The 12,484-nt window shown below is 43.3% G+C and overlaps 4 protein-coding genes across 6 annotated transcripts; 2 read left to right on the plus strand and 2 right to left on the minus strand.

The window, feature by feature from the left end:
- The first annotated feature begins 4,298 nt into the window (after positions 1 to 4,298).
- On the plus strand, positions 4,299 to 6,478 carry LOC108358429 (histone deacetylase 8-like). The gene is made up of 4 exons (XM_017609758.1): positions 4,299 to 4,654; positions 4,710 to 5,452; positions 5,523 to 5,902; positions 6,283 to 6,478. The coding sequence occupies exons 1-4, from the start codon at positions 4,574 to 4,576 to the stop codon at positions 6,315 to 6,317; spliced, it is 1,239 nt and encodes a 412-aa protein (XP_017465247.1). The 5' UTR covers positions 4,299 to 4,573; the 3' UTR covers positions 6,318 to 6,478.
- On the minus strand, positions 5,909 to 8,098 carry LOC108358430 (host cell factor-like). 3 transcript variants are annotated; one of them, XM_017609761.1, is made up of 3 exons: positions 7,951 to 8,098; positions 7,785 to 7,817; positions 5,909 to 7,723 (listed from the first exon to the last, which is right to left on the minus strand). In XM_017609761.1, the coding sequence occupies exon 3, from the start codon at positions 7,718 to 7,720 to the stop codon at positions 6,572 to 6,574; it is 1,149 nt and encodes a 382-aa protein (XP_017465250.1). In that variant the 5' UTR covers positions 7,721 to 7,723; positions 7,785 to 7,817; positions 7,951 to 8,098; the 3' UTR covers positions 5,909 to 6,571. The 3 variants fall into 3 exon arrangements, with proteins under 3 accessions (XP_017465250.1, XP_017465249.1, XP_017465248.1); XM_017609760.1 differs by having other exon boundaries at positions 7,785 to 7,874; positions 7,951 to 8,092; XM_017609759.1 differs by having other exon boundaries at positions 7,785 to 8,092.
- A 904-nt stretch (positions 8,099 to 9,002) lies between these two features.
- Positions 9,003 to 11,151, plus strand: LOC108358432 (glycine receptor subunit alpha-4). The gene is made up of 4 exons (XM_017609763.1): positions 9,003 to 9,496; positions 9,562 to 10,068; positions 10,147 to 10,578; positions 10,651 to 11,151. The coding sequence occupies exons 1-4, from the start codon at positions 9,064 to 9,066 to the stop codon at positions 10,785 to 10,787; spliced, it is 1,509 nt and encodes a 502-aa protein (XP_017465252.1). The 5' UTR covers positions 9,003 to 9,063; the 3' UTR covers positions 10,788 to 11,151.
- Positions 11,152 to 11,251: 100 nt separating this feature from the next.
- LOC108358431 (FGF signaling regulator protein canopy b) lies at positions 11,252 to 12,401 on the minus strand. The gene is made up of 2 exons (XM_017609762.1): positions 12,077 to 12,401; positions 11,252 to 12,005 (listed from the first exon to the last, which is right to left on the minus strand). Exons 1-2 carry the CDS (start codon positions 12,250 to 12,252, stop codon positions 11,471 to 11,473), a joined length of 711 nt encoding a protein of 236 aa, XP_017465251.1. The 5' UTR covers positions 12,253 to 12,401; the 3' UTR covers positions 11,252 to 11,470.
- Between the last annotated feature and the right edge of the window lie 83 nt (positions 12,402 to 12,484).

The raw sequence follows: 12,484 nt of genomic DNA on the forward strand, positions 1-12,484 counted from the left end.
ACCCGCGTTACCCTGGCCCAGTTACGGTCTGGATACTGTAGCCACCTCAACAGCTGTCTGTCCAGACTCGACCCCAATATCCCCAATTAATGTCCGGCATGTGGAGTTTCCTCGCACGACACCAACCAACCTCTTCATATGCCAGCTCAATCCCACTAAACTAACAGCCCTCTCCCTTTGGTCCAACTATATTGAAACTGTCCTGGTCCTACCGTTAGTTCAGCTTGACGCCAAAGATTAAGGATGAACCAAAATAGGCGGGGTGCCGCTACAACAACAATCAACTTGAAACCAAGTTCTCGACCGTGTAATTTCACGGTAAGACCCCTTTCAGACACGTCGAGTCGGGCTTTGAAGTATGCTCGGTACGTATGCGAAGGAGGTGAGAAGAGAGCGGAAGAGTGCATTCGTCTGTTGTTGTTGTTGTTGTTGTAGCGGCTACTAAGCCCCGTTCGGGACGGTTCATCCATCATCGTTGTCGTCTATTTCAGCTAAGGGGAGGCCCAGGAAGTGTGCGACTTCCACAGGGGCTATCCATAGGGACAGGGGCGTTAGCTGAGTGGGATTCTCAGAGCATGTGAAGAAGTGCCGGGAGTCATGTGGCGACTCTCCACATGCCGGGCATTGGTTGGGCACATCCTCGTTGATTCTGCTCAGGTAGCTGTTGAGCCTGCTGCAATAGCCAGAGCGAAGTTGGGCTATTGTTGTGCCAGAGGTTGTTTAATATACCTCTGGACTTCGTCTGTCAGTTCGTAAAGATGCCTGCTGACGTGCTGTGGCGAGGGCTCTTCCGCGAGCAGTTGCCCGCTGGGATGACCACGTCTGTAGCTCCCAGCGAGGAACTGCTTGCAAAGCATTATGTTATGCTCCTTTACCGGGAGCATCTGGGCCTCATCATGAAGGTGATGTAGCGGCGTCATCAGGGGGGATCCTGTCGCGGTACGTAATGCCGTGTTTTGGCATGTCTGCAGCTTCATCCACTGCGTCCTGCTAGTCCCCGGCGACCATACGGGCGCTGCGTAGTTCAGAACCGGCCGGCCAATTGCCTTGTATGTTGCCAACAACGTTTCTTTATCTTTGCCCCATGTGCTGCCGGCCAGCGACTTGAGGACATTGTCGCGGCTCTGTACTTTGTTGACAATTGCGGTTGTATGCGCCGAGAAGGAGAGCAGACTGTCGAAGGTAACTCTGAGGATTTTCGGGTTATTCACCGTCGGTATTGTTACGTCATCGACGTGAATACCCAGTGGCAGTCTGTCGTCCTTCGTCCAGGTGGTGAAAAGGGTTGCCGAGGATTTCGCAAGGGATAGGGCTAGGCTCCTTGCAGTGAAGAAGCGAGAAAGTTCGGAGAGGTAACCGTTTACTTTTGAGCACAAGTCATCAATTTCATTCCCAGACGCAATGATCGAACAATCGTCAGCATATGAGACTATATTAACACCCTCTGGTGGCTGAGGAAGCTTTGATATGTAAAAATTAAACAGTAGCGGGGACCGGACACCACCCTGTAGTACCCCCTGTTTAATTTTACGTGGCTTGCTGGTTTTGTCTCTGAAGATTACTGACGAGTGTCGACCACTCAGGTAATTCGCCGACCACCGTTTGAGTCCCTGTGGGAGTCAGGAGGCCTCTATATCTTCTAGTAGCGTTGAATGACTGACAATGTCGAACGCCTTGGACAGGTCCAACGCTACTAGAATAGTTCTCTCACAGGGGCGGTTTCGGTTTAGGCCACGAGTTATCTGAGTGTTTATGGCGTAAAGTGCTGTTGTTGTACTATGCACTTTATGGAACCCATTTTGATGCTTCGCTGGGGTCAGGTGGTTCGTGAAGTACGGGAGCAGCAGGGCCTCAAGTGTCTCCGCTACCGGGGAAAGGAGAGTTATCGGGCGATAAGACTCTCCTTTGTTGGCTGGTTTCCCCGGTTTGAGCAGTGGGACCACTCTCCCCATTTTCCAGATGTCTGGAATGACGAGAGTGGCCATTGACAGGTTGAGGACCTCCGTTAGGTACGCTACTCCCGCAGGACCCAAATTTTTCAGCATCAACATGCATATTCCGTCGGGTCCAATGGCTTTGGAGGCTTTCGCCTTCCCGATGGCTACCCTTACCTCACCGCTGGTCAAAACAAGAGGCGCACTAGGTTTTGGCATTTTGTGCAGCCTTCTGGTCACTCGACGTTTGGCTTTATCCACCGGAGGATGCAGAATGAACTGCCGGCTAAAATAGCTCGCGCATCTCTCCGGGTCCGACGAAGCGTGCTCACCAAAGTCTATCTCGACTCTGTCGTCGCGCTTCGTCGGGTTGGACAACGACCTCACGGTTGACCAAAGCTTGCTCACACCAGAGGCGAAGTTGCAGGTCTTCAGATGCTCTTCCCATTTCTTCCGCTTATGTACGTTCACAAGTTGCCGAATCTCCGAATTGAGATCCCTAATACGGGGATTTCCGGGATCGGCCTGACGAAGGTTGTCGCGCTCATCAGCTAGAACAGCCGCTTCGGCAGGAAAATTCGGACGTGGATCCTTAATACATCCTGCTGGAATGAAGCGAGCTGCAGCAGCGGTGACAACCCTGCGGAACTTACGCTCACCTACATGAACGTCGGTTGGTATGGGTAGTGCAGTGAAGGTGCTCTCAGTAACATCCGTGAAGCCTTTCCAGTCAGCTTTGGAAAAGTTGATGTAGGTCCGGTGATCCACGGAAGCAAAGTCGGCAGGTTTATCAATCGAGATGACTATGGGCAGATGGTCTGATGCTAGGGTCAGGTGGGTGCGTCGTCGTTCATTGCGCAGAATTTCGTATCGTCTATCTGCTCAGCCAGATGTATTCCCCTACGATCATTTGACAGGCTTGAGTGCCAGAGATCGTGGTGCGCGTTGAAGTCACCAACTACCATACGGTTTTCACCTCTGAGTAGCGCACCTATATCAGGGTGGTATCCTGCCAGGCAGCTGGTGACAGGGGGTATGTATACGTTAAATATTTCGAGCTCAACATCGCCTGACCGGATAGCAATACCCTGACATTCTAGGTGGTATCCCTGCGGTCGATGTCTGCTTCAATAGACGATACTGCACGGTGTGGTGCGTGATGAACGCTAAACCTCCACCATTATCTCGCTCGCGATCTCGACGGTGCACGTTGTATCCGGCGCAATTCAACAGGGTTGAATTGCCGTGCAACTTCGTCTCTTGGACCGCAGCTATTAATATTCCATGCCTTCCCATAAAGACAGTTATCTCCTCGATCTTGCTCTGGAGTCCATTACAGTTAAATTGTAGCACCTTTGTGTGCCTTGGGAGACCGATTGTGATGTGTGGTGTTAAAGAGTTGTGTTGCCTGCCGGCCCCCTGCTGTACGTGCTGCAGAAGGGGGTGCTGCCTTGTGGTGGTGGTTGGCGGCGTCGCGGGGGAGGGATGCGACGGGGCAGCCAGCAGGGGCCCACATAGTCACTCGTCCAATCACGCGTGTTGCGAAGCCCTGAGCATGCCCTAAAGTAGCACCAGCCAAGGCAGGAGTTGCACTTGACTGATGGCACGTTACGGTATATTCTTGACTGACGGACAGAGCAGATTGTCGGAGGGACTAGGAGTTGCCGGCGGCGGTGTGTGGCTGCTATTGTGTTTGTTTGTGTGTCTATTGCTGTGTTGTGTTGGGGTGTGGGTGTGTTGATTATGTGCTGCCCAGGCGGGTGGTGGTTTGCCGTGGAGGCGGTCCGGTTCGCACAGCATGGAGCCACGAACGACGTGGTCCATTGCCGGTGCGTACGTAGGCCCGAGCAGTTTCGAAGGTGACTTCACCCGTCACAGGCATTGCACCTGACCGAAGTGGAGTTTGTATGCAGTCGTCTCTGGCATACGCAGCAGGTGTAGATTTCTGGCCCTGGGTTTGACTCTATGCCAGCCCTGAGCAGAAGGGTGCGGAGAAGGTGTAGCCCTGGGATCGAGCAACGTTTGATGGATTTCGCCGACCTAAACGGGGTTAGATCGCCGAAACAACAGCCCTTGGTCGGGTAAAACCCGAGTCATTCCGGTACGTAGAACCGGCTGTCGTGGGAATGAGTGCATTCGTCTCACCTCCTTCGCCCACGAACGAGCGGACTTGAAATCAAGACTTGACGTGTCTGAAAGGGGACTTAGAGGATTTCCGCTCAACTTGTCAGAAAAGGACGAATTCAAAATTTAACCTAAGTGCTGCCAAGTTTTGCTAATAGTGATGCAAAGCCAAAAATTTGGTTATTTACCGAAACCGGTTGCTATCGGTATAGTTGATGCTAGAGGTGGTTGGAGCAATTATGGTGGTTTTTCTATTTAAATAAACTCCAGCAACGAGAAAATAAATTAAATTTAGAATACCTTCGAATTAATTAATTAGTTTAACATGGGCCTGTGCTTTAAAAGAATTATTTATTTTGTATACCTTATCAATTAACCGGTTACGCTACGAACTACTCGTACTTGTTAGGTTTAGAACAGGCCTACTCTATATACTTTTGTAATTTGGCATTTTTTCCTTATTTCGCGCATATTTTGAAAAATTACAGACATTACAGAATCAATTATTGAGGAAAATGGCGGAGAGAATGGTTATGTACGTACACAACGACAACTTAATACATCAAGCAGATAATAATCCTGCAGTTCGGGGCAGGGTAAGTAATAAAATTATATTCTTATAGGACGGTAAAGGATTCGCCTCCTCCACAGGCTTCACTCACGCACCGGCTGATAGCCTCCTATGGCCTACTCAAACTCATGCAACGTCTGGATCCAAAAGTATGTGGGCTCACCGATTTACGAAGTTTTCACAACCATGACTATGTGCAACAGCTATTAGAGAAAAAGACACAAAGCAATCCAAAAGGGGTCAATTTAACAGCGGCCGTTCCCATAAAATTAAACGCATCTGTTGCAGAGGAAGATCAATGTAGTGACGAGGATGATGACGTTAGCTTAGATACTACACATGCTCAGTTGGAGTACGGTTTGGGTTTCGATTGTCCTAGTTGGAGAGGCATATGGGAATATGCTTGCACAATTGCAGGCGGTACAATGAGTGCTTGTGCAGCACTATGCAAATATGGTTTGCCTAAGAACGGTAAACAAACTGTGATTATTAACTGGACAGGTGGTTGGCATCACGCTCAGCGTGATCGTGCTGCTGGCTATTGCTACGTGAATGATATAGTGTTAGGCATACTTATGTTGCGGAGGCATTTTAAGCGTGTACTTTACATCGATTTAGATGTCCATCATGGGGATGGTGTACAGCAAGCGTTTGAAGTGACTGAACGTGTATTCACATTTTCCATGCATCGTTTTGAATGTGGCTTTTACCCAGGCACTGGTGGGTTGGATGATTGTGGTTTTGCTAGCGGTAAAGGCTATTCAGCTAATTACCCCTATCGTGATGGCATATCCGGTGAAAATTTCTGCAAATATTTTAAGCGGCAAGTTAAAGTTTAAAAAAAAAAAGTTAAATAATTGAGGCTATTTTGAGAACTTATGATACCCTTGCAGCGTTTTCAGCATCATACAAGAATGCTATGCGCCAGAGGCCTATGTAATACAATGCGGTGCTGATGCTATTGTGGGTGATCCGCTTGGAGGTACCAATCTCATCCCAGCTGACTTAATTGATTGCGTTGAATTCGTATTAGAACGCAAGTTGCCTACTGTGCTCTTGGGTGGTGGCGGCTATAATTTTACTAATGCTAGTCTGTTTTGGACTCAATTAACAGCTGCTTGCTGCGGCGTACGACTACCAGTAGATATACCTGAGGACAATAGCGATTTTCTAAAATATGGGCCGGATTATAGTCTTATAATCAGGCGGTCGAAAATAATGAAGGACCACAATAATCTCGAGTATTTGGAAAAGTGCACGCGGACCATTCAAGGCAAGGGATTTTGTTTTTATTTTTGAAGTTTTGAAAAATGTAATCCTTATTTATACATAATTTTAGAACTTTTGGTGGCTATCACAGAATCTATCCTAGTCCTATTTTTCGTGAAAACTGCGTAAATGTTATTACAGAATCCGATTTGCTACGAACGTATGTATGTATTAAAAGTGTACGTTACGCTCGTAGCTACTCGAATTCAATTTCATTTTCGTAGATTTTGCGAAAAATCGGAGTACGATGGATTCTGTGGTAGCCCTGATTATGTACGTTTCTTTCATGCAACTGCATTTTTTGTTTTTTCAAAATTTAGTTTATTTATAGAACTTTTCGATTACATTCGTACATAAAGTGGATTATTTTTTTAATGTTTACAGAAAATCTCCGGAAGTTTAATGTGAAAGCTGTCTGAAACGCCTTTGTGTTGGCCCTACTAAACTTTGTTATTTCTTTTTTTATTCAACTGATTGTGGTTATTTGTCTTAATTTATGGATTTCATTTATAGATGAACAATTTACTTTTTGTAATTATGTTAATATTATGACTTATAAACTAAATGCTAATGTATGCATTTATAATTTCATTGCAATTTAAAAATGCCCTTGTCGGATCAGCGTTTTCAAGTTCAAATGAATACCTACAAAAATCTTCAGTTATCTTCCAACCTATGGAAGTATAGTTCGCCCGCCGCCCCCAGCTCCTGCACTCCCCTTAAAACGTTTATTTGGCGAGGCATTTCCCAATTCTGGCTTAATACGTGTCGGCGATTGTATACTGCCTGTTCCACCCGTCAAACCAGCACCGGGTGATGTGCCACTCTGTACGGGATCCTGTAGCCACCTTACTTGTGTGGCCGGACCGTATCCTTTGTCATTTCGCGCTGCTATCCGAAAGATAATAGCCGGCTTGTTGGAACAATCGACGTGTGCCGTCGCCAATGAAGTATGGGCTACAGTACATTGATTAGCTGCACCAACATATACACGTACGAAAGCGAGTTGTGCGGGCAGACGTGCACCCGCACCTATTGGCCTGCCATCTTTGTCTTTGACCGGCCTAACTGCCAAGTAAACTGAATATTCGATAATTTCATTTGAATTCACACAGCTCGGTGGTGGTTCCCAGGTGAGATGGGCACCTTCAGATGATTTTGATATTTTAATAGCAGACGGTGCACCAGGAAAACCCGGTAAACAGGTTTTAAAACTTGATATCTCACTCCAATCACTGGTGCCGACAGTGTTTATGGCGCGCAAGCGGAAACGGTAAGCAGTGCCTGGCTCAAGACAAACGCGTTGAATTGTTGAAAGATCTGGCAAGTTTTTAGACGTCAGTTTCAAACCGGAAGATGACCAAATGGTATTGTCTATGAACGATGATACCGTTGCATTAAGTCCAGTGTAGATTCCCACCGTATGCCATTTGGCATCTTCCTCATCTATGGGTGGCCCTGCAGTAGTTGGTGTTGGTGCTTCGTTTTCTCCTGATGGTGCATTACCAGCTGAAGACGGAAGCGGCGGTGGCATGTCGGTGCTTGATGAAACACCATTATGCTGGTCGCTAGGTTGTCCATTTATGTTTGAATTTTCGTTAACGTTGCCATTTTCATTTGACTCTTCGGGTTGAGTAGCTCGGGGTTCAGTGCCGGCCGTATTCTCATTATTAGCATCCGTATTAACGGTAGCTGGTTCATTCGCAGCGCCGGCACCCACGGACGCTGGAGTCTCATTGGGTTCATCCGTCTCCATTAAAGAGGGTGCATCCGTCGGAGTTTCAGATTCATTACCCGAAGCTGATGTTTCCATCGACTCCATTATCTGTAATTTAATTATTAGAAATTCACAAATGGTAATTACATCTTGTATACTAGATACCCACCAATTGTTTGTGCCTCTATACTGTAGAGGTTTACTGCGATATAAGTATATGAAAATAACAAAATTGCCAAAGTATAATTTGTGCACACACCTTAAGCACAATGAAAGTTATTAATTGTTTGGAAAAGCCCAAAAATACATATTAATATTAATATCTAGATTTTAACCTGCAATTGTGAAAAATCAGCAATTTGTGGCGAACGCGATTAGGGATGAAATGATACGAGTAAATAGAGCTGGGTAACAAGCGATGCCACCATCGATGTTTTAAAATTTTACCCACAATCGATGTTTTTTCTGCTATTGTCGATAGTTTTTCTCGCATACACAATGGAATATTATGGCTGCGTTTCTTTATACATTCCGGATAATCTCATTTCACAGCCGGAACAAACAGAATACGTTTGAAATATACGTTAGCATATCATCAGGAATATTCTAAAGAATAAGTAAACAAAAAAGTTTATTCCAAATGTTCAGAATTAATAAAGAAATGCAGCCTATACATTTTTGGCTATATTACTGAATCCACTGTAAGTTGGATTTACGAATAAGGTCTAAGTTGCAAATGACTAAAAATTACTGTTGATTGTTTAAATTTTTTTGTAACGGTTTTATTCCATATAAAAATAAATATGTAGTGTGCATTTGTTGTATGGAAACAAATGAGACAAGAAAAAATTAAATAAGCTAGTTTTTAGCCATTTGAATCTTGCACTTGAATGGCCAAAAAATGCATACCCAAAATCTTTCTAAGAAAGCTAATTGAAAATATCGAATTTTTTACGAAAGTTTTTGAATTTTTTATTGCACCAAGTGTGAAACTGTGAGCGTAATTCTTTCAATTTTCTCGTTCTTCCTGATAATTATCTGCTAGAAAAGAAAAGAAACAAAGCCAATAATGTGTTTGCTAAGTAAAGAAACAAAGCTAGTAAATTTTTGGCCCAAAACCAATTGTGACAATCAGTTTAGGAGCCAGTGTATTTGAGCGTTGCTGTTGTAACCAGATTTTTAAAGAAAGCGGCTAAATAAAAACTTGTTGGGTTTAAAAAACTACTAATTTTCCAACTTTATAAAACTAGTATAATAAGTGTTTATTTGTAATGTGTTTTTCAGATGGCCGTTGTGCCTACTTGCGAGTATAGTTGTTAACAAATTTACAGTACTATTTACAGCAATAAATATTTCTAATTCCCCGTTATTTGCATTCTTGCAGTGAACCAATTTAGTTGATCCCGAATTTGCATATTTGCGTTATATTAACCCAGAAAAATCACGAAATGGGTGCCCAGGCGATTTTAAAAATAGTGGTGTGCCTTTTGGTTACAACTTCAAGCCTAGCTGCTGATACCGATTGCCCGCCTTTGGATGATGCCGACAATCTTTCGCAGACGCAATTAATTGAGCGACTCACACATGGTTGCCGCTACGATCGCCTGGAGCGACCAGTTAGCTATACTGAATCAGGAGGTGCCCGCCTACCAATCGATGTTTATGTGCGCGCTTATATATACTTTATGCAAAATTTGGAGGCACATGATTTGCAATTTAAAATACATGTGCTGCTCCAGTTGCGTTTTATAGATCCACGGTTAATGTTTCGCAAAGTAGCACCTAAACGAAGGCAACCCATTTTGGGTGAAAAGCAATTACGCGACACGCTCTGGATGCCACATATATTTCTGGCAAATGAAAGGGATTCAAGTCTGCTAGGTAAGACAAATGAAATACGTTTATGTTTTCGTAATATACAATTTTATATATAAAACGTTATTAAGGCACCAATGAAAAGGATATATTGACTTCAATTTCGCCCGATGGCACTGTAATAATATCATCGCGCGTAAAAGCAACTCTTTACTGCTGGATGAATCTGCAGAAATTCCCTTTTGACGAACAACAATGTAGTACTATACTAGAGAGTTGGATGTACAATACCTCTGAACTCGTGTTGCATTGGGAGCAAAAGCGGCCAATTACATTTGATCCGGCATTACACTTGACTGAATATGTGCTGAACGGTGTCTGGTCCAATGAAACAGTTGTCAATGCAGATTTGAATGATTTACGACATGGCGCTTTTGCTGGAAATTATAGTTCACTTAGCTTTTCGGTGCATTTTACGCGTGAAGTTGGCTTCTATGTAATGGATTACTTTTTGCCGTCAATGTTAATTGTAGCCATTTCGTGGGTATCATTTTGGTTACAAGCTGATCAAGCACCTCCACGCATTATGCTTGGCACTAGCACTATGTTAACTTTCATTACACTGGCGTCAGCGCAAGGTATGTATTACATATGTATATACAAATGTTTTTTGCTTAATAAACTTGCGCTTTAATATCTTTACTTTCTGTTAATAGGTAAAACTTTACCAAAAGTTAGCTACATAAAGGTCTCCGAAGTGTGGTTTCTTGGTTGTACACTTTTCATTTTCGGCAGTCTTATAGAATTTGCATTTGTAAACACTATTTGGCGACGTAAACGCAATGTGGATGTGAAGAAAATGAGTAGCAAGCATATACTTAAGTCAACATTATCGCCGCGCGCTTCACGTCGTCCCACAGGTCGTTCACGTTCATTCTGTGTTGCGCCTGGTGCTAATCAAGCATCCAATGATCCAACCGCATTTAATAATTATCTAACCGTACATAATATACCAATACATACCATACATGAGAATGAAGCATTGGATAACATATCGAAAATTACGAGTTTCAGTGGCACTACAACAAATACTTGCGATTCAATGCCTTATAGCAAGCGTGATTTAATCAATATGGAATCTGGTNGTGGCACTACAACAAATACTTGCGATTCAATGCCTTATAGCAAGCGTGATCTAATCAATATGGAATCTGGTGAAGCAGGCCAAAATAACGGTTGGACTACACTAACTCCTCAAGAAATATCCATGTGGATCGATAAGAAGGCACGTTGCTTATTTCCGCTGGCTTTTCTTGCTTTCAACATATTCTTTTGGACGTTTGTCTATGTGGTGTAATGCGGCAGAGGTTACAGAATTCGTAGATGTATTCATTGGCGCTCATTTGCAGGTGCGTGCTAAAAGACTATATTGCCTATATTAAACTTCTTTTCACTCATTTATTTTACTGATGCTATGATTGAGTTTTAGCGGACATTGTTTACTATGAGTTACATAAACTTCTAGTGGTTGGTACATATCTGTATATTTAAGCAATTGTGATTTTAATGCATTTGAAGAACGTTGTGATGTTAGTTGTTGACTTGATTTTTAAATTTTAATGTAAAAGATATGATACAATTTTATTTAGTTTCATGTAAAAGCCTGTATTAATTAAAAGCATTGTTAACTGGGTTTTTATGCCATAACAGTCGCACCTAAAAACTAGAAAAATGCTATAATTTATACTGGATTTTGATTTAGTTTTTGTTGCTGTAGCACTTTTGCACATGCTTGATAATTTTGCAAATCAAACTCACATATATATTTTTGGAATACTTAAAAAATCATTTTTATTATAATATATACCTACTAAATTTAATGGATAAATATTTAGGAATCTCATGTTTTGGTTAAAAGTAAATACAATGGAAAAATATTCAATGGCTAAACACATTACATACAAACGCATAAATAGTTTTGACAGCGCATTGCATTGTGCAAATGAAAATTCATTGGAAATCTCCCTTTGCTTTATTGCATCAAAGCTCCTCTTTGTTCGTAGCGCTTTCACCTGAATCGCCTTTTGTTTTTATTGGCTGCTTCGATTTTTTCTTCAGGTTTTTCTTCACATCATCCGTATCTTCATCGCTCTCCAAAGCCGGCAGAGTTTCCTTCAAACATTTTCGATCATCTAGCGCAAGTACTTCGTCCTCGCAAAGGTGCTCAATTAAACTCTTCTCATCTTGCAGCTTGAAGTACCAATTTGATATGACATCCTCATAATTTTCAGCCATATCTTCACACTGCGCTTTCATTTGCGTCACTTCGATTGGTGGCTTGTCCCATAGCTCATAGGGTATGCCCAAATCCACTTTGACGCCCTTGTCGACGAGGCCGTGTAGTGTTTTGAAAGTTTGTGACATACCTTTGGCAAATCGTGTGCTATCAGAGCGCTCCTTGTGTAGGTTATATTCCAAAACGCGTTCACAAACATTCTCCAGCGATTCCAGCAGACGTAGCTCACTGCGGCGGTACTCGGTGCGTTTCTTTGGTTTGACATCATCGAGCGAGTAACTGTTTGGAAAACACAATTAGGATTTAGTACATAATTATACCACATTCTTTGTTTTATTTCATCAACATACCCAACTTCGATTACATCGTGCGATTTGCCAGTTTCCTTTAGTCGTTCCTGCAATACAGTAGCCAAAATTTTGCAGGCTTCACAGCGACTGGCAAAGCGCACACCCTCCTGCTCCTCCGGACCGGCATTCACCAAGTACACCAGTAGAGGCAGTATTACAACGAGAAGCTGCATCATCAGCTTGTTGTTTGCAATTGTGAACTGACTGATAATTTATGCAAATTAGCAAACAAATTAATAAAGCCTTTTGAGATTGCAATTTGGGGCAAAAAAAACAAAAACTGACGTGTGTTTACCCGGCGCAGGCGTGCTGCCAGCTGGTAATAAACTTCGTGCCATTGCGTGCTAATTTGTGGGAAATTTGGCGGATGGCAGCGCTGCATCTCCATAAATACACGAACTAATTTAC

The sequence above is a fragment of the Rhagoletis zephyria genome, unplaced genomic scaffold (assembly GCF_001687245.7).
Source record: "Rhagoletis zephyria isolate East Lansing unplaced genomic scaffold, Rhagoletis_zephyria_1.1 Rzeph_scaffold_00254, whole genome shotgun sequence".
Classification (NCBI taxonomy): Eukaryota; Metazoa; Arthropoda; class Insecta; order Diptera; family Tephritidae; genus Rhagoletis; species Rhagoletis zephyria.